The sequence below is a fragment of the Lampris incognitus genome, chromosome 17 (genome assembly GCF_029633865.1).
Source record: "Lampris incognitus isolate fLamInc1 chromosome 17, fLamInc1.hap2, whole genome shotgun sequence".
Classification (NCBI taxonomy): Eukaryota; Metazoa; Chordata; class Actinopteri; order Lampriformes; family Lampridae; genus Lampris; species Lampris incognitus.
Window position 1 is genome coordinate 24,826,380 of NC_079227.1, and position 26,872 is coordinate 24,853,251.

General features: G+C 46.4%; 1 protein-coding gene across 1 annotated transcript; it reads left to right on the forward strand.

Moving 5' to 3' along the window:
* Positions 1-3,080: 3,080 nt before the first annotated feature.
* LOC130127160 (neurotrypsin-like) lies at positions 3,081-26,872 on the forward strand. Its single transcript, XM_056296731.1, has 14 exons — positions 3,081-3,152; positions 5,933-5,975; positions 12,484-12,726; positions 13,616-13,754; positions 13,899-14,077; positions 18,091-18,238; positions 21,400-21,578; positions 21,830-21,971; positions 22,341-22,561; positions 24,271-24,412; positions 24,568-24,843; positions 25,563-25,685; positions 25,803-26,071; positions 26,184-26,872. The coding sequence occupies exons 1-14, from the start codon at positions 3,081-3,083 to the stop codon at positions 26,870-26,872; spliced, it is 2,865 nt and encodes a 954-aa protein (XP_056152706.1).

Sequence of the window (26,872 nt, forward strand, 5' to 3'; positions counted from 1 at the left end):
AATCAGTAACCTCGTCAACCTACCACCACCTAAAAATATTGCTAGAGTCAAAGACATAATGTCCAGACAAGCTCTAGAAAGGCTTACCCACGCCTTCATTTCCAGTAGATTAGATTATTGCAATAGTCTGTTCACAGGTTTATCAAGAAAAGCTATTCGGCAACTCCAACTTCAGACTGCCGCTGCTAGGGTCCTAACAAAAACTAGGAAATATGATCTCATTACACCAGTCCTAAAATCCTTACACTTGTTACCAGTCAGTCAGAGAATTGATTTCAAAGTATTGCTGCTTGTCTATAAATCACTTTGTGGCTCTGGGCCCAAATACACCTCTGACATGCTTGTGTGATATGAACCTTCTAGGACCCTTAGGTCATCTGGGGATGGCCTACTGGCTGTCCCAAGAGTTAGAACAAAACATGGTGAGGCAGCATTTTATTATCATGCTACACAGACCTGGAATAACCTCCCAGATGATATCAGACAAGCTCCGACCCTGGCCACTTTTAGATCAAAGTTAAAAACGTTCCTATTTTGTACTGCTTACCATGCCCTGTAACATATTTTTAGCTAAATAGCATTTAGCTTAACTAGTTTATTTTTTAAGTCTTTTATCCTTTGCATTTTTGGTCTGTATTTTTGCACTTTTTAAAGATTTTTAATTGTAAAAATTGTATGCCTTTTACCTTTGTAATTTTGTTACTCTGTAAAGCACTTTGAATTGCCCTAGTGTATAAAATGTGCTGTACAAATGAAATTGCCTTGCCTTGCCTACCTAACTCTACACACACTGCTGAGTAACACACTTTGTGCCATAATGAACAAGTTTATTGGCTTGTGCACCAATTACTATCAACACGTTTAAAAAACAAAACAAAAGGTGAAAAGGAGTGATGGAAAGAGAAAGAAAGAGAGAGTGTGAGTGAGACAGAGACAGAGAAGAGTTAGACAGAGAGAGGGGGGGAGGGAGAGGGAGGATAATATAAATTGGATTTGGGTCAAAGATAGCAAACGCTGAATGTTAAGATCAAAAGCATCGTTAGAAGGGAAAACAATTAAACTTTTTTTGCGATTAATTTCAAAAGTAATCCCTCACCCTGGGGCCCCGCGGGTAAAACAAAGTATGTGACGTAGATGAGTTTAGCTAATCTCCCTCACACAGCTCGAGGGATCGCGGGAGATCTTTTTAAAGGTTTCAGGGAGGCTCTCACCATGGCTGCCAAATGTGCAAACACACCGCTTGTGTTTTAATGGGTTTCATTAGAGCCACAAAGCCTTTCAGTGTGTGTGTCCCAGAGCAGTTTGAGCACTTTCATGTTTTCACCCATACTGAAGACAGGACAGGGGAGACTGACAGCCGCTGTCCTCTTATGATCTGGTCCACATTCTGTCGAAATAAGAAGAGTTGCTCTCCAAACGGTGGACAGGAGCTGTGATGTTTGATGCGTCCGCGTGCACGCGCCACTCGTCCGTGTTGAAACAGAGAGGAGGCGCTGTGTTTTTTTTGGGGGGGGGGGTTGCTGAGAAAAGGGAAAAGCTGTCCTGACAGCTGGCTATGTTTTCATTCATACTTATATATCACATGTGTCAACATGGGATCAACTTCAATACCGCCCCTCCCCAGACAGCCTCTGGATGTGGGCCACTTCAGGCAAGAATGCGGCACTGGCGGCCTTACTTCTGGCCCTGACGAAATGGATGTGAGCCTGAAGTGGTCCATATGTATAATAGGGAATATGGCCCAAATATGCCAAATCAAATGTGGGCCTTTTTTGGCAAAGATGTGGTGCTTTCGGCAACATGTAATCTGGATGTGACCCTGAAGTGGCCTGTGTGGTAAATGGTGAATATGGCCCAAATATCACAAAACAAATATGGGCCATCTTTAGCAAATATGTGGCACATGCGGCATTGCTATGGCTTGGTTCTGGCCCAGATCTGGCAAACAGGAGCGGACCGCCCAAGTGCCATCATTCCATGTGGTATGTGGGCCGGATGGAAGGAAGATGAAAGTCCGGTGTGGGACGGGTCCGGGCCACAGCAGTTTTGCTATCTAGGCCTTGATACGCAGACAACATTCCAGTTACATATTGAAGTAAATGTGTCAACAAATATTGCAAACACCGTGATATTCAGCAACAAATAATATCTATTTTCGTGATATTCTTAATCTGTGTGCGCCATAATTTAACCCACTCTGGTTTTATCAAATTGTCCGTCTCTATCGCTGCAAAAGACTATAACATATCAAGAAGTTAGTTATGATTATTACTTTGAGTCATGAACTGTAAATGCAAAAGGCACTGGTTTCATCTGTCACATATTGTCAATTCAGCAAGACAATGAACTTGTCTGAAAGGAAAATTGTGAAGGAGATCTTTATACATTTGCACGTTAGAGTATTGGTTATTCATGTTCCGGCTCAGTGAGTTGCTTTTCACAAATATATTGACGACACAGGAAAATCAAGCCAAATGCTGAATGAGGTGATATTCATCCGGGTTGTGGAACAATTTACCAGCTTTTGAGCCATGTCACAGTGTGATCTAAAGACACTATTAATTACAGAGAGAGAGAGAGAGCTAAAGTAACCATAGCCCTCCTGAGACAGAAAGTCACATGATAGGTATACATAGAGATAGAGAGACACCCAGAGAGAGAGAGAGAGCGAGAGAGAGAGAGCGAGAGAGAGAGAGAGAGAGAGAGAGAGAGAGAGAGAGAGAGAGAGAGAGAGAGAGAGAGAGAGAGAGAGAGAGAGAAGGACAGTGTAATAGTAAGACAGAGAGATACCTAAAGGCATAACATCTTTGCAGAGCAGGGTCAGTGTGTGTGTATATATATCTATATCTATATATATAGATATAGAGATATAGATATATTTATAGATATATGAATATGTAAATATATCTATTTGTTCCGTAAAGGGCTTGGTGCCGCACCCTGTGCTCTCTCTCCTCTCTCCACTTCCAGCGTTTCGTGTCGGCGGGAGGAGGACGGTGCACAGCAGCTCACGGAGTTTGTAACCGAGATGGGAGAGGAGTGGCGGCTTCCCGGGCTATGACACGGATCCAGAGGGAAGGATGGCTCTAAGCAGACGGGAAATGGTGTGTTTGGTGGGAATAGCTTGTCTCTGGCTGCCGGCGTTAGCGGAGGTACGTACCCGCGTATAACCTGACGTGTGTGGATGGATGGTCGTGCTGATGATAACAGTAGATAGGATTTCTACAGTGTGGCCCGATCTATAATCACTCCCTGTTTGAGGAGAAAGTCAGGGTCCATTTGTGATCATGGTGTTATAACCTGTGCACGGAATGAAAGAAAAAAAAATATCTCACACCCTGCACAATGATGATAAATCTGCTGGAATTCAGTGCAGTCGTATAGGGCTCGCCTTAAGGTCGCCTCGGCTTTATCGCACGTTTAACACATTATGTCTTTCCGGACTCATCTCTAGCGAAACTAAAGGTTGTGAAAGGCGTTGATTTCCCGGTCGAATGCTGTTTTATTCTCACGGAAATTAATGATGGCCTGATTCATGTTTACGCTGGGGGCTCATTGTCCAATTGAGCGCAAGCTGTTATTTATGGGCGCGCGCGCACACACACGCATGGGCGCGCGGGCGCACACGCGCACACACACACGTACGCAGTCACAGTGACAGTCGGCCCAATGGCGGGATATCATGAGAGGAACCAGCCGTTCCCCCTGTGGCGTGTGAATGAACATTAACATGAGCCGTGGGCTTTTGTCGCAGCTATTCAATCCATTTAGTCAAGGCGATGCTGCAGCATGTGTGTCATCCTCCAATGTGAAGAGGTTAAAAAATGTACATAGAATGTATCGCCCCCTTCAGAAACCACAGCCAGGTATACTAATCTACAAGACCATATACAGCGTTTGTGAGAATGGTGATATTTTGTGCTCTTTTGGGGCCCACTTTTTCAGACCTGGGCTTTGCATGAACCGAGTGGCAAAGTATTCTTAAAGTCTTCAGACCCATGCAGGGATTGAAGGATCAGTCAATAAATCATAAGAGTCGTTCATTTCTAATTGGTTCTTGCAAAATAAATCAGGGGGCCATGTGGAGTTTTATGTTGTGTTAATTAGCCGCCTGTGAGGGGGTTAGACTGAGCCTGAATAAAACTCATTACTGGAACACAGTGGTGTGGTGCAGGATTTAATTAGACCATGCATCTAACTCTGGTAGGAACAGCACAAATGGCACTCTGCAGACGAGTGGCTGTTCCGTTTTTTTTTTTAGGCTTTATTAAAATGGGTAAATCCTGCATAATGAAAACATCACGAGACGCTCGTGGCCGAGGGCAACAATGCATTATTGCAGGTTACAAGCACAAAGAAAAACTGCGTTCTATAAATCATCAAAACACATTCACAGTGAAAAACAGGAAGGAATCTAACAGCGTAGAAGAAATGGAAGAAAGAAGGAATTAGATGTGCAACATTCCTCTTTGACCTCTGAACTCCTCTTGTTGTGTAAAAGTAGACATTTCTCTTAAAACAAACACTGTTGGAAGCAGTAGATTTAGCAATTAGCGTTTAGCCATAAGAACGACAAGTAAATGTAAATCCCTCATTTCATTTTTAATATGTGCCTGCACATTGTTTTTAATGACAATAAATTGAATTAAATTGAATTGAATTGCACATGAAATATTATGTATTACATTTGCAGCTTGTACCTCTACAGCAAGCATCAGTATTTTAAACATAATATATAAACTAGGCTTAGCGATAGGGGCTGAGAGTGACTTAAACCGACTTCTGGGAGCCTTTGCATCATCTTGGATGACACCACACTTCTCTAGGATGTCAATCATGATGCTGTGCTGCTTGTAATAAATCAGCCAATATTTAAGTGACTGAGCCATTGGTGATATGGTTCTTTAATGACGGGTTCATGGAAATAAATGGAGTGTGTGCTTATTCTGTTTGTTTTCCTCTCCATCCAGCCTCTCATCTTCACCTGTGTGGTGGGGGTGGGGCAATGAGTTAGCATAGCTATGTGCAGGACACAGCTGAGAGAGTGCCACGTCTGATTTGTGCCATAATTAAGGCGTGTGACTGATATAAATGGCGATATCAACACTCGTGTATGGGACCACAGGTCCCCCTGTTCAAAGTCTAATATCATTAGGCTGGCTGATGCCTTCCGGGAGCTGTTTGCATGTTGATCTCAGATGAGCGAGAGAGAGAGAGAGAGAGAGAGAGAGAGAGAGAGAGAGAGAGAGAGAGAGAGAGAGAGAGAGAGAGAGAGAGAGAGAGAGAGAGAGAGAGAGAGAGAGAGAGAGAGAGAGTCAACAGTCAGGAATAGTGACTCGATCAGAAATAAACTGTTTGAAGATGAAATGTGCACTATTTCAGCTCTCCCACAGTAGTTACTCTACCTCAGCAATAGCGTGTGCATGTTATCTGCGTGTCTCCTCTCCTCAAGTCAGATTCCTCCACTTTGCACAGATCTGCCCTGATCTTCCGAGCTGCCAAACTCTCTGCCCTGTCAGATATCATCTGAAGCTGTCCAGTGCTCTTTCTGTTTTGTCTGTGCGTATTTGTATAAGCACACTCTTGATGGATACTGTCACTTTCTTCCAGCTGGTAATCTGCCTCCCTCTGAGGTCCCCTCAAAGCCCATCGATCAACCCATTAGCAGTGACATTTATGATCACTGATGAATTGAAAACCAACCCTGCTCAATATTCTTCTCCTTAATGAAAGCCGCAGGTTGCTCCGGGCCTTATTCTGGCTTTGGAATTCAGCTACTCAAGTTTCCAACTAACAGTGGGAATATCATGGATTTAGAAAAAAAACAAAAACACGTATTCCCATTGAGTGGGGGAAATGCCACGGTTGCATGTGAAATTTAATTTTGGGACTCATTTGTTAACCTGCCAATCCTCTCTCTCCACGTCTGCAGGTGGCGGCTGAGGACAGCTACTTGAATGAGGTGCAGAGCTCAGGTAGGGACGACGGTAAGACCGCTCTGTCATTCACCTTTCTGCCCGTTCTTCCTTCTATTCCCACACTATCTCATCCCCTCTTTTCATCTTTTTTTCCCTTCACTTTTAACCTACATTCTTATATCCCTCAGTTCCCCTCCTCGACTCAGACAGTCATCAAATCCCTCTATTGTCACTCTTATTTCCTTTATCGCCGCTCTTACCCCCTCATCCTCACTCTCATTCCCCATTTTCACAGCTTTTCTTCCCTCCAGCCAATTTCCCTCTCCACTATCTGCCTCCTCTTCCCCCTCTGCTCTCTCTATCCCTGTGAGTGGCGGCCATGATGGGCGGAGGGGAGTGGGGGTGGGGGCTTGGCTTTTATGCTGGCTAGGAGGAGCCAACTCGTCATTTTGGGTCCAATTCTTTTAGCACGGTGAAAAAAAAAGAAAAAGGAAAAAAAAATTGCCGTTTTAGAGGCGCACATATCCCGACAGGCGGGAAACATGGAAGCCCTATTGTCAATATCAGGTAAATCAATAGCTCCCATCAAGACCACATGAAGGCCTTGTTTAAAAATGATCCTAGCTTACATCTGCTGAGCAGCGCTACACAGACTATGGTTTGGTATTTTCATAACAGCGGATCTCCAGATGTTTTCGAAGATTTATTCTGGTTCAACATTTTCCTTTCATTTTCATTTGTTACACAAGATATGAGCAAGATTTGGCCAAGCAATGAATAGCAGAGAGCATTATTTCAATCAGCGACTGCATTTGAAATTACTGTACGTATTACGAGAGAAAGGATGCTGCCACACAAACCCACCCCCCATCCGGTCTGCCTCCGAGTGTGAACCGTGTCAAATACTCATTGTGGCTGGGAAATGGATTATGGGAGCAGGGAGACTGAGTGTTCCCATGGCGATGGAAAGAGTATGGTTGTCGTGGCAATGAGGAGGGTGTTGCACCGCTGACGAGTATGGAGTATATACAAATGCTGTGGGTTGAAAAGCTTGAGCTTCGCTGCATTTGTACTTTTGGTTTAATTTCACACAGAGAGGCAGAGGATGGATGGAGAGAGCAAACAGAGAAGCTGAAATTATCTGGAAAAAAATGACAAAGAAAAAACAAAGCAGATCAGGATACAAAGCAGAGTCGTGTGTATGGCAAAACTACCTCAGGAAAACAAAACAAAACACAGAGGAGTCAGATAAATTGTGGAAATCTTTAATAAGTGAAATCCCAGCAAAAGCACAAAAACTAATGATTAATTCATATTTTCAAGGTCTTTGAGGGCTGAAGGAGTTGATTTAGGAGGAGGCAGGACACTCATCCCCCTAAACCAAGAGAAGTAGAATCATTTGTACAGGTGTAGTGTCAACAACTCAGACTCAGTGATGGGCCACAACAAAATCAATACATGAAAATCTAATACAACCGAAGACATCAGCCCTGGTACATAAATCTACTTGCTCTATATAATGTGTGTAAAAAAAACCAAAAAAACAAAAGCATACGTTAATACATGTTTTACTGTATTCTTGATACACTTGTTTTTGTATTCACACAGTTCAGTTTACATTCAAATGAGCAAAGTTGGCATTTTCACCTTTTCTTCACACATTCATATGCATATATATCTGACTTTCAACTGAAATCAATCTCAGGGCTTTCTTCCACGACATTCATAGGCTCACTGAAAGTAAAAAAAAAAAACCTCTCAAAAAGCAATCGCAACATTTATCCGAAAAGCCAAACCAATTTCACCCATTCAAAAACAAACATCTTTATCTAATATTCTCTAACACCTGCCTCCAAAATCAGAACCAGAAGCCTGCTTGTCTGATAACTCCGATGCCACGCAGCATCATGAACATACAGCCAGTTAAGTGACAACACTAACTGAGATGGTGATCAATTATTGGTTTTCCATTCTGTCATAGAAATGAAGACCATAAACACGTCTCTACAAAGTTGCATGTCCCCCTTTTTCAATACTTTAAATGTTTTTCCATCACCCACGGGATGGATGTCTCTTGCTCTATAATGTTAAGCTGTTATTGTCTGTATTATATGCTTTACCACAGATAGATAATAAAGTTTACAGACAATTGCTTACGGTGGACTAAACACAGCTGTTTGGACTCATTTCAATTTTGGATTCAGTTGTAAACTATCTATTGACCCACATATTATTAAGGCCCTGGAACCTCATTAGGCTTCTATTTACTCAGTTTAATTGACAGGCATAATCATCACAGGGTCTAGGTTTGAGCCGTACTCATTGTCACAAGGATTTAAGCATGGGTATAGTTTTTCGGTGAAAGTGCAGCCAATGAAAGAATAAATTTGACATCTGACATTGACACCGTAGAACGTGATGTGACCCTCCTCGTAGTGCACAAACACCCCAATTCTCTCTGCTTTCTCCCAGTGCACTGCAACGTTGGGGGAACAGTAGTTTTCAAATTTATCGCTTAGGAACCAGGTGGCCCACGTTCCGCGACCAGGACTTCGTGGAATTGATTCTCCCCTGGGGACAGACTCGCTTACTATTCCTAAAACCCATTCAGTCTTCTCTCCCACATAGACCTTGAAGTACAATTTCCCTGAAGAGAATCCCCTTTCCTACAACAGCAAAATGTTCAGTGAATATCTCCGGACTAGGAGAAAGCACTTGTGCTACACCTCCAAAACGCACTTGTTTGCCATCCTCAGACAGGATGAGATATGGATATGCCGTGTCAGGATCTAGAATAATGTCCACTGCATGCTGCCTCATCCTTCGCAGCACATCATCTCTGACCAACTTCGTGTTAACAGAATTTCTCTTTATCGCTTCCTTCATTTCATCAAATTTCAAGTGCAAATAAGACATGACGCTACTTAAATATTCCCTTATTTCCGCCAGTCTCCGATCATTCCCTATTAGAACTGGTGACCACTGCTTGGTTTGCAGTTGGATGGATGGGGATGTAAAGTTCATGAGAAAGTGCATATGGTCTTCAGAGCGCATTAGATCATTAATTTTAGTGCTCAACTTCCACGGCTCAGTTATTTCCTGCTCCAGATCTTTAACAAAGTTCTTAGCCCGTGTCTCTGTTGCCTTTTGTACTTGCTCAAACACTTCGATAAGCTCAGCCTGTATACTGTGAATGTTACAGATCAGTGAGAGGAAGTCCTGGATGCTTATTTCGATCTCTGTTAAAGTGTGTTTTTGGTATAGCTCTACCCACTGTGTGATATTCTGGATCTTCTGCAGCTGGGCCTGAATCATCTGCTGCACTTGAGCCTCCATATTTCCCAGCACAACTCTTCTCTCTTTGCACCCGAGCTCTACAGGAGTGGTGTCATGGCTCATGTCGTACACGGCGGCGCAGATATCGCACAGCATGACCTCCTCATTTCTGCAAAACAAAATCAAGAGCCTGTTGAGTTTCTCGCATATCCTCTCCTTCAGGTTCTCCAGAGGGTCAACTAGGGTGTGTCTCCTCAGACTGGAAGCTCCCTGGTGAGGGTCGAGGTGAGCCTTGCAGTACGAGGTGAGACACTCAACACAGGATTTGACGGCACCGACCTTGGGGTCAATGAAGATGTCACACATCACACCTCCAGACTTCGCTTTTGGCTGGTCTTGGCTGTGGCTTCTGGATTCTTTCATTTTGAGTGATGTCTTGAGCCGGGTAGCAAGCTCCGAAATCCAAGTGTTGACTCTGAGATCCAGTCTGCTTTCAAAAGTGGCCCTACAGACAGGGCACTGGCAGAGCTCTTCATTATCCCAATAGGTTGTGATGCAGGCCTTGCAAAATTTATGCCCACATGGAATAGATACTGGCTCTTTGAATACATCCAGACAGACAGAACCAAGGAGCTGCTCTTGAGATAGGACACTGCTGCACGAAGCCATTTCTGGAATACTGGAATACACGATAAGAAAACGGGGGCGGGGGGGTCCATGTTAAAACAATGCAAAATGACACGCAACTGCCTTTGAGTCAGCAGAATTTCTCACAAGTCAGTTTAGCATGCCAGGAAGTTATGGGTAAGCTAGGGATGTGCGGATGCTCCGATCCTGAGAGTTAGGTTGTAAGAGTCAATCCTCATATTAAAAAAATTGATACCAGGTACTGTCTTTCACTAGTCCTCATTTTTTTCCTCCCCAGTTGTATCCAGCCAATTACCCCACTCTTCCGAGCCATCCCGGTTGCTGCTCCGCCCCCTCTGCCAATCTGGGGAGGGCTGCAGACTACCACATGCCTCCTACATGTGGAGTCGCCAGCCGCTTCTTTTCACCTGACAGTGAGGTTTTTCGCCAGGGGTCGTAGCGTGTGGGAGGATCACGCCATTCCCCCCAGTTCCCCCTCCCCTCAGAACAGGCGCCCCGACAGACCAAAGGAGGTGCTAGTGCAGCGACCAGGAGACATACCCACATCCAGCTTCCCACCCGCAGACACGGCCAATTGTGTCTGTAGGGACGCCCGTCCAAGCCGGAGGTAACACAGGGATTCAAACCGGAGATCCCCGTGTTGGTAGGCAACAGAATAGAACGCCACGCCACCCGGACGCCCACACAAGTCCTCATATACGTATATATATTAAAAAAATCGATACCAGGTACTGTCTTTCACTAGTGATTATATATCTTTCCGCCTTCGCGCTCCGCTCAACAAAGGGAGTGGCACGGCTGCCTGCGATAGTCTGTCAGGCATCCAAACTTTCAGTTTCGAGTTTATGTGAATAACTCCTGCTATCCAGACGTCACTGCACGTTACACATCACTGCACACTGGGATCGAATCCCGCACCAGGCGAGAAAATAGCTCGGTTACATTGGTAGCAGCGATGGGATCAGGAAGCGTGCAGATCCTCATAAATTTCTTCAGAGCGCGGGTTTAATGAAGTGCTTCCGGGAGAGGGTGACTACTGTAACTTTCAAAAAGACTAACTGGCCGATCCGCCCTTAGTCGAGCGGTTAGCAATGTCGCCTTGTAGGTGCAGTGCAACGCCAGTTCGAATCCCGCATCGGGTGGAAGTTTGCTAGATTACAGTTAGATTAGAAGAGGGTGTTTGTGTCTGTCTGTTTTTGCATTGATGGCCTGGCGGCCTGTCCAGGGTGTCTCCCCGCCTGCCGCCCAATGACTGCTGGGATAGGCTCCAGCATCCCTGCGACCCTGGCAGCAGGATAAGCGGTTTGGATAATGGATGGATGGATGGATGGATGTTTGTGCATTTCTCAGTTTGTATGTGCGTGTGCGTGTCAGTTCGAGTTCAGTTCGACTGTTTAACCGTATAAGTGAGGACATTTCTTGCAAAACGAGAACATTCTGGGAGGTCCTTGCATCGTCAATGGTCTATTTTAGGGATAGGATTTGAGTTTAGGGTTAAGGTTAGGATTGTTTCATTGGGTAAAATTAGGGTAAGGGTTAAGGTCAGCCTTGTAGTGCTGATCGTTCCGTTTGGCGTCAGGGGAGTTAGGGACTAGGGAGTGAATGCAGTCAATTAGGGTCCTTACATCTATACAGAACAAGTGTGTGTGTGTGTGTGTGTGTGTGTGTGTGTGTGTGTGTGTGTGTGTGTGTGTGTGTGTGTGTGTGTGTGTGTGTGTGTGTGTGTGTGTGTGTGCAAGCTGGGCAAGAGGAACGCTCTACGGTGTTCCAGAACAGCCAGGCTGTGTGTCTGAGATTAGACAGCTCCTGCTTACTGAAGTGCCACTGCCATTAATCACAGTTTTATGGCCATTTGGCTTCAAACGTGCGAGGTGTCTGCGCATGTGTGTTTGCGGGTGTGAAGTGTAAATACCAAACCATGCTATCTATGATTCACATTCCTTTTTTTATGCTTGCATATACTCACAGTAAGCTATATCTCCAGCTAGCTCAATGTTTAAAAATTGTCCTAATTTATCTACATCCACTTTTCAGCATACTCTCTCCGGTTTCTTTAAGCTTAATTTCATTAACAGATTGCTGACTGTATACTCGGCAGACTGTCGTGCTGGGTCCACCGTTGTGAAGCCACTTCGCCACAGGTGAAATTTTGAGATTGAAAAATTTTCAGCGTGAATCCGTGGTGTGAATGCATTAGACAGGGTCCCTACTGTGCCACGGAGAGTACACAGGAATCATCCATGTACGCCTTTCTGTTCAGATAAAATAAAGGCACGGGGATGATGAGATTTGAATGGGAGCAATTTCACGCCTCTCTCTTACTTTGCCTGCCCCTCCCTCTAATTTTCCTCATCTCTGTCTTTTCATTTTCCCTGTTCTGTTTTTTTTTAAATCCCAACTATTTTTCCATTTCTTATACTCCTTCTCCTCCTGCTCCCCAAACATCTTATTCTCCCATCTCCCCTCAGTAACCCCTACTTAGTCACTCACTCACTCACTCTCACTCTCTCTCTCTCTCTCTCTCTCTCTCTCTCTCTCTCTCTCTCTCTCTCTCTCTCTCTCTCTCTCTCTCTCTCTCTCTCTCTCTCTCTCTCTCTCTCTCTCTCTCTCTCTCTCTCTCTCTCTCTCTCATTCTCCACAGCCCCTCTCTCCTGCTCTGAGGGGTTCACGGAGCTGGGCTACTACAACGGCACCGTGTCCCAGACGGACTCTGGCGCCCCCTGTCTGAAATGGACCGAGTTCCCAGACTACGTCCTGCAGTACCCGGGCAGAGGACTGGGAGACCACAGTTTCTGCAGGAACCCAGACCGGGAGTCCAATCCCTGGTGCTTCTTCAGACAAAACTCAGGGGCCATCGGATGGGCCTACTGTGACTGCCACCAGGGTAGATACATCAACTATCAAGTTATGATAGGCACAAATCTATCTTTAAACAGTGCAGGACCATCATGTCAAAACTGAGACAAAATGTAGCGCACCCAAGTAATAGAAACCCAGATCAAAAATAAATCTGCCAGTCCAGTAAGATATTTCAACTTCGTGAAACAAAATAAAATCTTTAGTTTACCTAAAGTATCGTCCTCTGTGTTGGAGTTTGCATGTTCTCCGCGTGTCTGCGTGGGTTTCCTCCCACAGTCCAAAGACATACAGGTCAGGTGAATCGGCTGTACTGAATTGTCCCTACCTGTGAATGTGTGGGTGTGGGGCCTGTGATGGCCTGGCGGCCTGTCCAGGGTGTCTCTCCCCCCGCCTGCCGCCCACTGACTGCAGGGATAGGCTCCAGCATCTCCGCGACCCTGAGCAGGATAAGCGGTTTAGATAATGGATGGATAATGGACCTAAAGGGTCAAAAATCTTGAAAAATTGATTGATTTTAAGATATTCAATCTAGTATGAAGCATAACTTGTTAAGTTTAATAATGCAATTATTCTGCAAAACCACTTAAAGTAGTTCTCCATGAAAAGTCATATTCTAACTCGACAAATGCTTCCTTTTTTTTAAGAGGAAATAAGTAAATTAGATAACTCAAGATCAACTTTCTTAAATCATGATAGTCTTACAGTCAGTTCCTGATGAGTACTAGATAAGATATTTCTGTGTGATTTTAAGACTGTCAGACATGTTCAGATGTACCTATTTTTTTGTGGTGAAACAGATTCTGTTTGAACGTATAAGCAAAAATAATTTTGAGATATGTGCATAATTAAGGATTAAGAGATTGACCTCAATTAACCTGTGTAATTTGTACCTGCCTGTCCTTCCCTGTTGTCAGGTGCTGCTCGGGTGGTGGGTGGGTTGTCCCCTGGCAGTGGCCGTGTGGAGGTGTACCTGAATGGCCAGTGGGGCGCAGTGTGTGACTCTCATTGGACGGACAGAGATGCCAGTGTGATCTGTAGACAGCTGGGCCTTGGGTAAGGCAAACACGAAGCAAGCCCTCGTGTAATTAATCTGTGATAAGGAAACGGTGCCAGCCTTCACAGTGCCGTCTCTGTCTGTCTGTCTGTCTGTGTGTATGCACGTAAGCGTATTCTTCATATTCATTTCGTTTTATACAGTGAGATCGGCACAGCCCTACAACACTTGCAGTTCGGATCGGGCTCCGGCTTGTTCCACTATGAGCGCTTGGGTTGCCATGGTGACGAGAACACCCTGAGTAAGTGCCGGAGCAGGACGTTTGTCACCGGTGACTGCAGCCACGGAAATGAGGCAGGAGTGGTGTGTGCACCCCCAGAAGGTCAGTGTGACTTTGTGATTTCCATGGTATCACAACAGCCCGAAGGGTGCGCATATGCGCGCGCGTGCGCACACGCACGCACGCACGCACGCACGCACGCACGCACGCACGCACGCACACACACACACACACACACAGACCTTTAACCAATCACTTTAAATAAAACACCATCTCAATACAATCCAATCAATACAGAAAGAGAAAAGGAAAAACAAAAACCACTCCAAAATCACACAATCTCATAAACACTAATAAGACAGCGTATATACATTCCTACTCCATAATTAACAATCCTTTATTATGATCACCATTTAAAAAGACAACTGTAGTGAGTCATCAAACACACTACATAAACAATCTCCATGGAATAGACCGCCATGCCACCTGGATGCCCTGGTCTTCAGTTCTTAAGTAAAGCCAAATCTCCTTTTTGGGTAAAAGGTAAAGAACTCCATGCTGACAGGATGCCGATCACAGGCCTATCTGAGAACACTCCTGAAGCACCTCCCATAGGTCAGCTCCCAAACACTTCCAGAAGTGCTTATAAAAGTCTGCAGGCAGTCTGTCCAGTCCAGGAGCTCGACCAGAAGCCATCTGACCCACAGTAACAGTGAGCTCCTCCAGGGAGATGTTGGCATCCAGGACGGCTCTGTCCTCTGAGCTCAACTGAGGAAGCCGCTGCAGCAGGTCGTCCGCACACTCTGTTACAGTCCTCCCTTCTGAAGAGGACTGTAGAACTCTAAGGCATGTCGTCTCATCTCAACCAGCTCAGTTGTCACCATACCATCGGGAAGGTGGAGACAGGCCATTTGTTTGGTCTGAGAGATGGACTACTCCAGCTTAAAGAAGAAGGAGGTGGGAGCATCCATGTCTCTAATGCTGGAGAACCTCGACCTGACCCCTTTAACTCTTTCATGTAAAAATGAACCTAATTCCTGTTTCTTTTGTTGAAGCCTGTGACTATCTGTGCTGTTGTGAGGGAATAGACTTTCAAAGCCCTGATTTATTTTTCTAAATCCCGAATGACTCTTTTGACTCTCATTGTTGAATGACTTGTATACTGTTGACAGAAAACTTGTATATGTGCCTTACCCACTTCCCACCACTGACTCAGTGACTCAAAGTTCCTCTTCCTTTCTTTCCAGATTCCCCAGAACATCTCAAACTTATTTTTCACCCCCTTTATTTTCCAATTGTATCTGGCCAATTACCCTACTCTTCCGAGCCATCCTGGTCGCTGCTCCACCCCCTCTGCCGAGCTGGGGAGGGCTGCCGACTACCACATGCTTCCTCCGATACATGTGGAGTCGCCAGCCGCTTCTTTTCACCTGACAGTGAGGAGTTTCACCAGGGGGACGTAGCCCATGGGAGGATCACGCTATTCCCCCCAGTTTCCCCTCCCCCCTGAACAGGCGCTCCGGCCGACAAGAGGAAGCACTAGTGCAGCAACCAGGACACATACCCATGTCCAACTTCCCACCCACAGACACGGCCAATTATGTCTGTAGAGACACCAAGCCAGAGGTATCACGAGGGTTTGAACCGGCCATCCCCATGTTGGTAGGCAACAGAATAGACCACCATGCCACCTGGATGCCCTGGAACATCTAAAATTTTTGTCAGAAATAACTGCCCTGAAGCAGCTTAACATTAAAGTGCCAGTATGAGCTGCATTTAATGGTTGGTGAGATGTGAAAGTCTAGAGTGACTAAGTGATTGTCAGTGAAACCTACTGGGTGAACGTGACTGTTCAATAACCTGTTGCTAAACCTATGTGATATGTAAACCCTATCCAGCCTGGCTGCATTCACATTAACCCATGTATACTGCCTAACCTAGGGATGTTTGACCCTCTATACATCTACTACACCTGATTCTGAAATCACCTGTTATAAAATGGTGGAGGACTGTAAGTTGGGTTCCTCTCATGCTGTCTAATGTAAAATTTGTAGTACAATTCCAATCTCCCCCCATCACTACACATTTGCTCTGATCACACTGTTTTAAGAAAACCTTTATTTTCTAAAAGATGTCCAGCTTGTCTGAACCCTGATTCGAAGCATATATATTAAAGAAACAGAAAGATAGGTCCCGTATTTTTGCTCTGACCACTAAAGCCCTGCCTGTCACTATCTAGATGATATGGTAGAGATGATATCAACATTAAGCCCTGGAGAAAATAGAATGGCTTTACCAGCAGAGAAATTAGTCCCATGAGGCAGAAAATACTGGCCATTTCACCAAAACTCCAGTCTATCTCATTCTCTTTGTATCTGTATGTTTCCAGCAACAACAAAAAAAGAAAAAGAAAAAGAAAAGGAAGCTGTTTAATCATTTCTGTGTTCATTTCTGAAATGACTTCCCTCTTCTGTCGATCCCTCCCACCATTAATATTCAAAGAGCCGTCCCTCGCCTTGTGCATAAGACTGAGAGAGACAGATGAAATAAACAGGTAGAGCAAACAGTAAGAAGATCACCCAGTGCAACACACTCATCATGAACTTATTCATCAATTTCTTAACCTTTTTGAACGTTTTTCTTTATTAGTCTTAAGTATCTTTCTGAGACCCGTTATGTGTTTTTTCAAACCGAAACTTTTTTTTTCATCTAACAAATCAAAACCAACTACTTCCTGCAAAGTCAACATGCTTTTAATAACATGCTTTGCAGCGCCAGCCTGACTTTGGTCAAGTCCAGCTACTGGCCCTTTTCCGCTGCTTTCTCCTGCTGCCAGTATTTCCTCTGCTCCTTTCCTTTCTTTTGTTGTGACACTTGTGACAGCTGTTGTGACACTCGGGACAGCAATGTAACTGCTGTCATCAGTTACATTCTCACTGCTTGAATAAACTTGCTCTTCCCCTGCCTGTCTTCTGTATCCCTCACCTGCCTCGGGCTCAATCGGAGGGGCCGCTTGTTCCTCATTCGACGGCGCATCTCATTCGACCGGTGCTACTTGGCCGGCCCGGCCCCTGGCTTGGGGTGACCCTTGGCTGGCCTGTGAGGACAAGCGTTCTGCTTGTGGCCCACTTCCCCAAACTCAAAGCATTTCATGCTGCCTGTGCTGGCATACACCGTGTAATGTCCCTACCCATGTTTCACGCTGAAGGAAACCTCCAGAGTCTGTGACGGACAAGTCAGAAACATGAACACCAAAGGGATTTGACATGTTTCAGTTTTTCATTCTTACAGCCTAACCCCACAGTCCTAAAACTGCTCGCCAGTTTACCGAATCACTGCAGCTTCCCCTCCAACACCTCAATGAAAATAGAGGGGGGGAACACCGGAGACGGTGATCCGGGTGGAAGGCACGGCGAGCAGGGAAACCTGCAAATAGATGCCAGTCAGAGAGACGCCACTTGCTATTAACTCAGCCACAAAACGCTCCTCTTTCAGGAAAAAAATAAATCATACCTCTGTTCATCCTGGAGGTATAGGACAGGTTGGCATGTCCCACATGGTCTTCCACAGCCAGGAGAACCACCTTTACCAGAACAGGTGGATCAGGTTGAACCTGCACTCCATGGCGGATAGAGAGAGAACGCGTCTCCGAGGATGCCTTTCCTCTCACACTGAAAAAAAAAGACGACAAACAACGCACAGACTACAGCAAATGTAGCCCATGACCAATAAACAAACTCAATCTGAAACCATCAGCCCAAAGACAAAAAAAAAAAAAAAAAAAAACTACCTTAAAATGGATAAATAAATCAAACTTACTAACAGCAGGTCACTCTCACCAAACACACTCACTCACACACCAGCCCCCACCCTGCAGAGAGAGAGAGAGAGAGAGAGAGAGAGAGAGAGAGAGAGAGAGAGAGAGAGAGAGCAAGAGAAGGGAATGGAGGGGTGCAGCATGAGGAAAACCCCATGATGCAACTGTTAAGAAAACATTGTAATCCAAGGGGAATGTTGGGGGAGATTCGGTGTATTCATATCTCCATGTAGCTTCCCCATCTATGTACACTGCTGACATACAGTACCATATGGTCGTGTTTCTTCTTTCATCTCAGGCAGCGGTCCTCCGCTGCGGTTGGTTGGAGGTGAGGAAGACTTTGAGGGTCGTGTGGAGGTGTTCCACGGAGGAAGGTGGGGCACTGTCTGTGATGACCAATGGGACGACAGAGATGCAGAGGTGATCTGCAGACAGCTGGGCTTCGGGTACGTAATGGGTTAAGCTTTATTTCTCATATCTTCACAACAGGGGTGCCCCAGTAGTGTAACAGTCTATTCCGTTGCCTACCAACACGGGGGTCGCCGGTTCGAATCCCCGTGTTACCTCCGGCTTGGTCAGGCGTCTCTACAGACACAGTTGGCCGTGTCTGCAGGTGAGAAACCGGATGTGAAGATTAGGGTAATTGGCCAAGTACAACTGGGGAGAAAAGGGGGGGGGGGGGTCTTTACAACATGGCGGCACGGTGGCGCAGTGGTTAGTGCAGTCGCCTCACAAGAAGGAGGTCCTGGGTTCGAGCTCCAGGGTAGTCCAACCTTGGGGGTCGTCCCAGGTCGTCCTCTGTGTGGAGTTTGCATGTTCTCCCCATGTCTGCATGGGTTTCCTCCGGGTGCTCCAGTTTCCTCCCACAGTCCAGCGACATGTAGGTCAGGCGAATCGGCCGTACTAAATTATCCCTAGGTGTGAATGTATGTGTGTGTGTGTGTTTGCGTGTGTGTGTGTGTGGGGGGGGGGGGCTGTGATGGCCTGGCAGCCTGTCCAGGGTGTCTCCCCGCCTGCCGCCCAATGACTGCTGGGATAGGCTCCAGCATCCCCCGCGACCCTGAGAGCAGGATTAGCGGTTTGGATAATGGATGGATGGATGAATCTTCACAACATGTGATTAGCATTCTACCACTAATCCGCCACCAGCCTTCTGGGTATTATCTTAAAGTCAACGGGTCCAATGCAACAAAAGTTCTGGGGTTAATGCTGCATTTAAAATTTACCCCCCCCCCCCACACACACGCACGCACGCACGCACGCACATCCTGCATGTCATTTGCTGTCACGGTAGCGTCATGCGATATTACCATTACATCTTCTTGGTGCAGCAGCTGCAGCTGTAATTGACAGGGGACGCAGCATCCACATCATGGCTGCAAGCATATTTCAGTTTATGACTATAAATTGTTCAGACATATAATGGCTGTGTTTTGTGATATCGTTACTTACAATGTGTAACATCACAAGATCAGAGTGATTGGATCCAAAAGTCTAATTCATTTCGCCATAGACAATAAAACCGAATGGATCTGGGTGCACTCTGCAGGAGTCATCTCTTTATATATTGGCCGTAGAGGACGTGTGGCGTCCCATGCACAGTCAGAGAGTGTGTGTGTCAAACAGGGAGGATGTTCCAGAGTAGAGATTTCTGTTCCCGTGTTCAACATTTCACATCTTATCTTATCAAATGCCAAAGGGACCCCTCGCCATCTGTGTCTGTGTACGTCAGGAGACAGCAGGGAAAAGCTTATGAATAATGAATATTCTCTAGTATTACATTACACAACAATAGAGAGGTGCTAATATTTTTTGACAGTAGAGCAGAAGCACAAAGATGTTCCCGGATACTCAGACATACAGTTGGGAGTGGCTTCTCAACGTGCATTCTTGTGTGTGTGTGTGTGTGTGTGTGTGTGTGTGTGTGTGAGAGAGAGAGAGTCGACGGGTTTAGCGCCACTTGCTTGGCCAAAAAAACCCCAAAAAACTCATATATATCTACTACTACTACTACTACTACTACTAAGTTCGGCTGCTCCCGTTAGGGGTCGCCACAGCGGATCATCCGTTTCCATCTCTTCCTGTCTTCTGCATCTTCCTCTGTCACACCAGCCACCTGCATGTCCTCCCTCACCACATCCATAAACCTCCTCTTTGGCCTTCCTCTTTTCCCCTTCCCTGGCAGCGCCATATTCAGCATCCTTCTCCCAATATACCCAGCATCTCTCCTCCACACATGTCTGAGCCCTCTCAATCTTGCCTCTCTTGCTTTGTCTCCAAACCGTCCAACCTGAGCTGTCCCTCTAATATACTCGTTCCTAATCCTGTCCTTCATCACTCCCAATGAAAATCTTAACATCTTCAACTCTGCCACCTCCAGCTCCTCCTCCTGTCTGTCTTTTCATCAGTGCCGCTGTATGTATGTATGTGTGTATGTATATATATATATATATAGCGTTTTTTTCTGAAACCGTCAATGATGTTGTGAGTGCTCAACTAATGAGGAGTGGAATATCAACACAGATACAGGAAGAAAATATTTTAATACATTGCAGTATATAATTGAGCATTTATTTAACCTGGAAGTCATTTTGAGATCTCCTTTTGAAGAGAGGCCTGGTCAAGGAATGGAGGTCTTAATAACAAACGAAATTTTCAGACCAGCAACATATCAGCATACATAGCAGATCAGGTTAAGATGGCTGATAGATATGCGATAGTCTGATGCAGTTAACAGTCGTCAGTCAAATCTCTGTAAGAGAAACAGACTTGCTTTCTTCCTCCATTTTATAGCTAGGCAATTGGTCCCCCCCCCCCCCCCACGCTATCCCTTGATGAAAGCCTCTGCATGGCGGAAATCCACTGGAGTATTTTACATGTTTTTGTGTATCAAGCAAGCAATAAAGGCCTTCTTTGTCTTGAAAAACGCCTTGAATCCCTGTCTCTCTCCGTAAAGACAATGCTGAGGCTGACTTGGTAAGGCAGAGGCAGGCCCTAATGGTCAGCATCTTAATATACTCCAATAGTGACCATCTGCTTTTAGTTTTAACTTGCTTTGCAGCGAGTTTCAGAAAGAGGAATTGGAGTACTTGAAGACTTCTCAACCTAGCTCATTGTATACGGTATGGATTACATTTAGGAATAAAAACAAAACCCAGGGGTGCATTTTCACTGGTCCCAGCAGTGGTTGTTTATGGTTAGGGGTTAAGTTAGAGCTAGAGTCAATTGGCTGTGTATGTGGGTGGGAAGCCGGATGTAAGGTACGTGTCCTGGTTGTTGCACTAGCGCCTCTTCTGTTCAGTCGGGATGCCTGTTTGAGGGGAGGAGGGGGAACTGGGGGGAATAGCGTGATCTTCCCACGCGCTACGTCCCCCTGGCAAAATGTCTCACTGTCAGGTGAAAAGAAGCGGCTGGCAACTCCCCATGTATGGAGGAGGCATGTGGTAGTCTGCAGCCCTCCCCGAATCGGCAGAGGGGGTAATTGGCCAGATACAATTGGGGAGAAAAAGGGGGGAAACCCCCCCCCCAAAATGTTAGAGTTAGAGTTAGAGTAAGCATTAATGCTATAGAAATGTGAGAGATTGCTGTGTGCATCTGTATCTTCCAGGGGTGTGGCTAAGGCCTGGTCGTGGGCTCATTTCGGTCAGGGCTCAGGGCCCATCTTACTGGACGCTGTGAGGTGCACAGGAAATGAACTCTTCCTTGATCAGTGTCCTCATGGAGACTGGGAGCAGCACAACTGTGACCACATGGAGGATGCTGGGGTCTCCTGCAGTCCATATACGGGTATAATGCACATGCACTTAGGAGATCTGCATGCACCTGTGAATTAACGCTCACATACCTGCACACTTGAAAGGACGCATTCACATGCACGCACAAATGTACATTTATATGAACATAAAAATATTGATGCTCTCAAACACGTGTGCAAATCCGAGTTTTGCTCATGTATTGTCATGACAGGTCTATGGGTTGATGCAATACAGTGGTTTAATGTGTGTGTGTGTGTGTCTGTGTGTGTGTGCATGCCTCAGATGGTGTGGTACGTCTGGTTGGAGGAGACAGTCCCTGGGAAGGTCGTGTGGAGGTGTTCCACAATGGCGACTGGGGAACGGTGTGTGATGACCACTGGACCCAGCAACATGCGCGGGTGGTCTGCCAACAGCTCGGATACAGGTGTGAGAAACACTTTTTCTCAGTTTTTAACGTTTTTTGTGTGTGTGTGCTTTGTTTAGGATACTGTAGAACACACGAGGATAAGACTTGACAAAGCTGAGTTGGTTTCAAAGACATCATCATCGGTACGTAGTAAAGGATGAGATAGTGACATCCAGGGAAGCACTATTAGCCTCTGGTCAGTCACATCAACCCTTCTCCATGTGCGGGTTTGGGATGGCCAGTATAACACATAGCTGCCTGTTGAAATAACCCATTAAGCCATCCTTCACTCCAAGCCAGCCAGTGTAATCTGAGCAACTCATTGTTGGAGACCTTTGCCTCCGAAAGGCTACATGTTACGCATCTGAACCTTGACCATTTCTTTAGGGGTCACGCGGAGGTCGTAGCGGATGGAACGTTTGGGGAGGGGATTGGACTGATCCTATTGGACGACGTCCACTGCGACGGATCTGAGACTTCCCTGCTTGACTGTCGCCGTGGTATCTGGGGGAGAACCGACTGCTCCCATAATGAGGACGTAGGGGTGTGCTGCAGGGTCGGGGCCGGTCAGGAGACCAACGAGGTGCAAGTCATTGCCCCATCCACAGGTATAACAGCCCTTGATGGGATGTGACCTTTGACCTGATGCTGTATGGTGAGGCGTCCTGAGTAGAGTACAGTAGAAAAATAAGCTGCAAATGGATTTGAGCTCAAACTGACAAAATTTAAAATTGATTCAATCAAATTTGGGCAACATGGTGGCGCAGTGGTTAGCGCGGTCGCCTCCCAGCAAGAAGGTCCTGGGTTTGAGTCCTGGGGTAGTCCAATCTTGGGGGTCGTCCTGGTCTTCCTCTGTGTGGAGTTTGCATATGCTGGGATAGGCTCCAGCATACCTGAGAGCAGGATAAGGGGTTTGGATAATGGATGGATGGATGTATGGATGGGTTTTAATCATATTTGAATCAAATCGAACTGAATTTGAATTTTAAAGATGTGAAATTATAATGTATTTAAATGTGACTTTCAAATGTGTAAAATTCAGACGGTAGAAAATTCAAATTTACAAAGTTCAAACTATAAAATAGTGAGTATCAAAATAAAAGTCTCTGAAATTCAAGTTCTGAAATTTTCTGTTTCCAAGACCCAAGTGACCATGGGGGTTACACAGCGGCCATGGCTCATTTTAGACACAATAGGAACCATAGTGCTTTAGTCTCATATTAGTCTACGAGTGGCTTTTACCTACAAAAATTGTAAACTGACGGACGTCCAGGTGGCGGGGTGGTCTATTCCGTTGCCTACCAACACGGGGATCGCTGGTTCGAATCCCAGTGTTACCACTGGCTTGGTCTGGCATCCCTACAAACACAAGTGGCCGTATCTGCAGGTGGGAAGCCGAATGTGGGTATGTGTCCTGGTTGCTTCACTAGCGCCTCCTCTGGTCGGTCAGGGCACCTGTTCAGGGGGGAGGGGGAACCTGGAGGAATAGCGTGATCCTCCCACGCACTACATCCTCCTGGCAAAACCCCCTCACTGTCACGTGAAAAGAAATGGCCACATGTGTCGGAGAAGGAATGTGGTAGTCTGCAGCCCTTCCGGATCGGCAGAGGGGGTGGACCAAATACAATAACTGGCCAAATACAATTGGGGAGAAAAAGGGAGGGAAATTTAAAAAAAATTCAAATTATAAAAAAGTGAGTATCAAAATATGAGTCTCTGAAATTCAAGTTCTGAAAATGTCATTTTCCAAGACCCAAGTGACCGTGGGAGTTACACAGGGGCCATGGTTCATTTTAGACACAACAGGACCCACAACAGGACCCACGTCTACGAGTGGGTTTTACCTACAAAAATTGTAAACTGGAGGAAACAATGCAGTCAGGGCCCATTCAGTCCTGTTTCTATGGTGAAGAGGGTCATATTGGTAAAAGAAAAGGAGTTTTCTAGAGTGAGAAGACAACAAAAAAGAAGGAGTCGTTTTGAGGTTTTTGTACCATTATGCGATTGCAGTCAAACAGCTGTGTATGTGTGTCCAGAGGGCCTGAATGCCAAGTGTTGACAGCACAGTGAATAAAGCGGTGTTCACTACCTCGCTGCCCCCGGCGGTCCTGACACGCCTGTAGAAACACGGCCTATTAGAATGAGAATGGAGACGAGTGGCTAGGGACACCGGACGTCCAGTGACATTTTACTGCTGTCACCCGACATTTAACTGGCTCCATGTGAACATGCCGACATGAATATAAATGTGAGCGTATTAATGTGTGTGTGTGTGTGTGTGTGTGTGTGTGTCTGTCTGTCTTGCCGACTCTGGCAGGTCCCCTGGTGCGTCTTGTGGGCAGCAGTAGCCGGAAGGAAGGACGGGTGGAAGTGTATTTCCATGGCAACTGGGGCAGTATTTGTGACTCGGGCTGGAACGACCTCAACGCGGCTGTTGTGTGCAGGCAGCTGGGACATAGGTGAATTTTTAGTAGTGTATATGCATGTGAAAGGTAGGGACAAACGATTTGATAAAACGGTCTCCGATTCACATGTTCCCCTTCCCACGGCTTTCTCTCCATCTCTCTCTCCATCTCTCTCTCCCTCTCGCTCTGTCCACCCATCCCTCTCTCAGCGGCCGGGCGGTGGCAGCAGGGGGCTTTGGCCAGGGGAAAGGGCCCATCCACCTGGACCAGGTGAGGTGCACGGGGAAGGAGGAGTTCTTAGGGGAGTGTCCCTCTCTGGGCCAGAGCCTGCAGGGCTGCAGGCGTAGGGAGGACGCAGGGGTGAGGTGTGATGTGACCCCTGGGGCAACCGGGGAGCAGGCCAAGCCACACGAGCTGACATGTGGCCTGAGGAAGATTGTGGAGGAAGGGAACAAGAAGCAGCAGGGAGAGAAAAACACACTAAGGTAAGGTCCGGCATCCCGGGCCAGCAACACAAACATGACATATGCAACTAATTAAATATGCAAGATTAAAGATGTCTAAAGCATCAAGTAAATTTCACGCATTCGTGATCCAACCCTGTTTAAGTACAATAAGTAATTGCATAGTCGCCTTTAGCTGTGTCCATTGACTCTCTTCACTTTTGAGGGTTGCTCTCATGTGCAGCATTTCTTCATCGGCTGAGGTGGATTTTGATCACTTTTGAAGCTGCTTTTCTTAGCAGGAGCAGTATTTGCCTCTGATGTCTACTGGTGCTGCATTCACAAAGGATACCCCTCATAGCTTTTCTCATAGCCCGATGACACGTCATGGTTGTTTGCACATTCAAATTATTCTGCTAATTGCTGACTCTGTTGTAAGTCAATAAAAGCATCTGCTAAATCCGTAAATGTACATTTTAAAAGCAGAATGACTGGCAGTTAGGATCCGAAAACCCCATTCATTTTCACCAGAGGCAAAAAGTAAATGGATCCGGATGTAGCCTGAGAGCCCTGAAGTGACGGCAACACTTCAGATACACTATGAACGACCAGGGTTGTTTTAAACTAGCTTACCTTGCCTTTCATTCCCCTCTGAATGAGTCAACTTCGATGCAACGTTATGCGTTTCACTTGAAAGGTCTAACTCTAGGTCGTTTCCTATTCTCACACCCCTCTTATTCAAGTCTCCTCCTCCCTCCTAGTAACTCATGGCCATGGCAAGTGTCAGTGTGGCTTCGGTCTGAGGGACAAGATGGCGCTCCTCTCTGTAGCGGTACTCTGATCAGCCCCTGCTGGGCTCTCACCTCCGCAGACTGTTTCAACAGGTACCTGCCCCCCCCCCACACTCCTCTCCTCTTCCCTCTTCTCCCTCTCCCCTCTTCTCTTTTCTCCTCTCACTGTGTATAATGTAACAAAGCCATCTCCCCTGACTGTCTTCCCAGGTTCGGCAAGGATCTATCCAGGTATGTGGTACGCATCGGGGCCACTGAGCGAAAACTTACCCCAGAACAAATCACAATTCACAAGAAGTTCAAGGGCCAGAGCGGTGGTCACAACCTGGCTCTGCTGAGGCTGCCCAGCACCAAGGGTCATTGTGTAACCTTCGAACGTGACACTAATGCAGCATGCCTTCCCCTACCAGACACAGCAGTGGGGGGGAAGACCCTGTCCTCATGTGTTATCACGGTTACCACACAATGGGAAGGGCCAGGTAGGCCTTACCTTCTACTCTTAACTCTCCTCTCTCATATCAGCTTCAAACCATTCCATTAATTATGTGACATTACTCATCTCGCGACTCCCTGTCTGTCCTTTCCTCCTAGATTCAGTGGTCGCCTCGTGGGTTCCCCTGATGTCTTCATGGCAATGCAAAAAGCGCTACGGCGATAGCTACTCCAGCCACGGCACACTGTGTGCCGGCAGCCCTCCAGACACCAGCCGTCTCCATGGTGACAGTTGCCAGGGCAACTCTGGAGGCGGGCTGGTGTGCCAGGGGGAGGCGGGCCGCTGGGTGCTCACTGGGGTGGTCGCCGGGGGTTACGGATGCGGCGTCCCCTCCTCTCCGGCACTCTACACTCGGGTCAGTCGTTTCAGGAGTTGGATCGAGGAGGTCACTGGTGCTCACATGCAGCAGCAGCAGCAGCAGCAGCAGCGCGCACACACAGAAGACACCCGCACACGTGTTGAGGAGGATGACGTGAACACGCGAAAGGAGAACACACACGCTGAGCTGGCATATACCAACGACCTCACACTTATGGACGCTGACCTGATGCACGCCTATAAGGAACACACTCACAGCGAGGGCAGAGATAAATACTCTCATGCGCATGGAGAGCCAAGGCAAACACCCATTCAGCAATTCAGCATAGAAACGAATGAAGTCAACGAGCTCACACAGAAACACACGCACACTCATAGCCAGCACATGCATGCTCATCACCGCACTAACATGCACAGGAAGAGCGCACATCCCATCAAGGCCGACAAGCACACACATGCCCTGGTCTGA

What these genes read in the sequence shown, in the direction of transcription:
- LOC130127160 (XM_056296731.1), top strand. Translation starts at nt 3,081, where the DNA reads ATGGCTCTAAGCAGACGGGAAATGGTGTGTTTGGTGGGAATAGCTTGT. An exon ending in CTCCTGCAGTCCATATACGG is followed by an intron (nt 21,579 to 21,829) that starts GTATAATGCACA and finishes TGCATGCCTCAG; the next exon opens with ATGGTGTGGTACGTCTGGTT. An exon ending in TGCAGGCAGCTGGGACATAG is followed by an intron (nt 24,413 to 24,567) that starts GTGAATTTTTAG and finishes TCCCTCTCTCAG; the next exon opens with CGGCCGGGCGGTGGCAGCAG.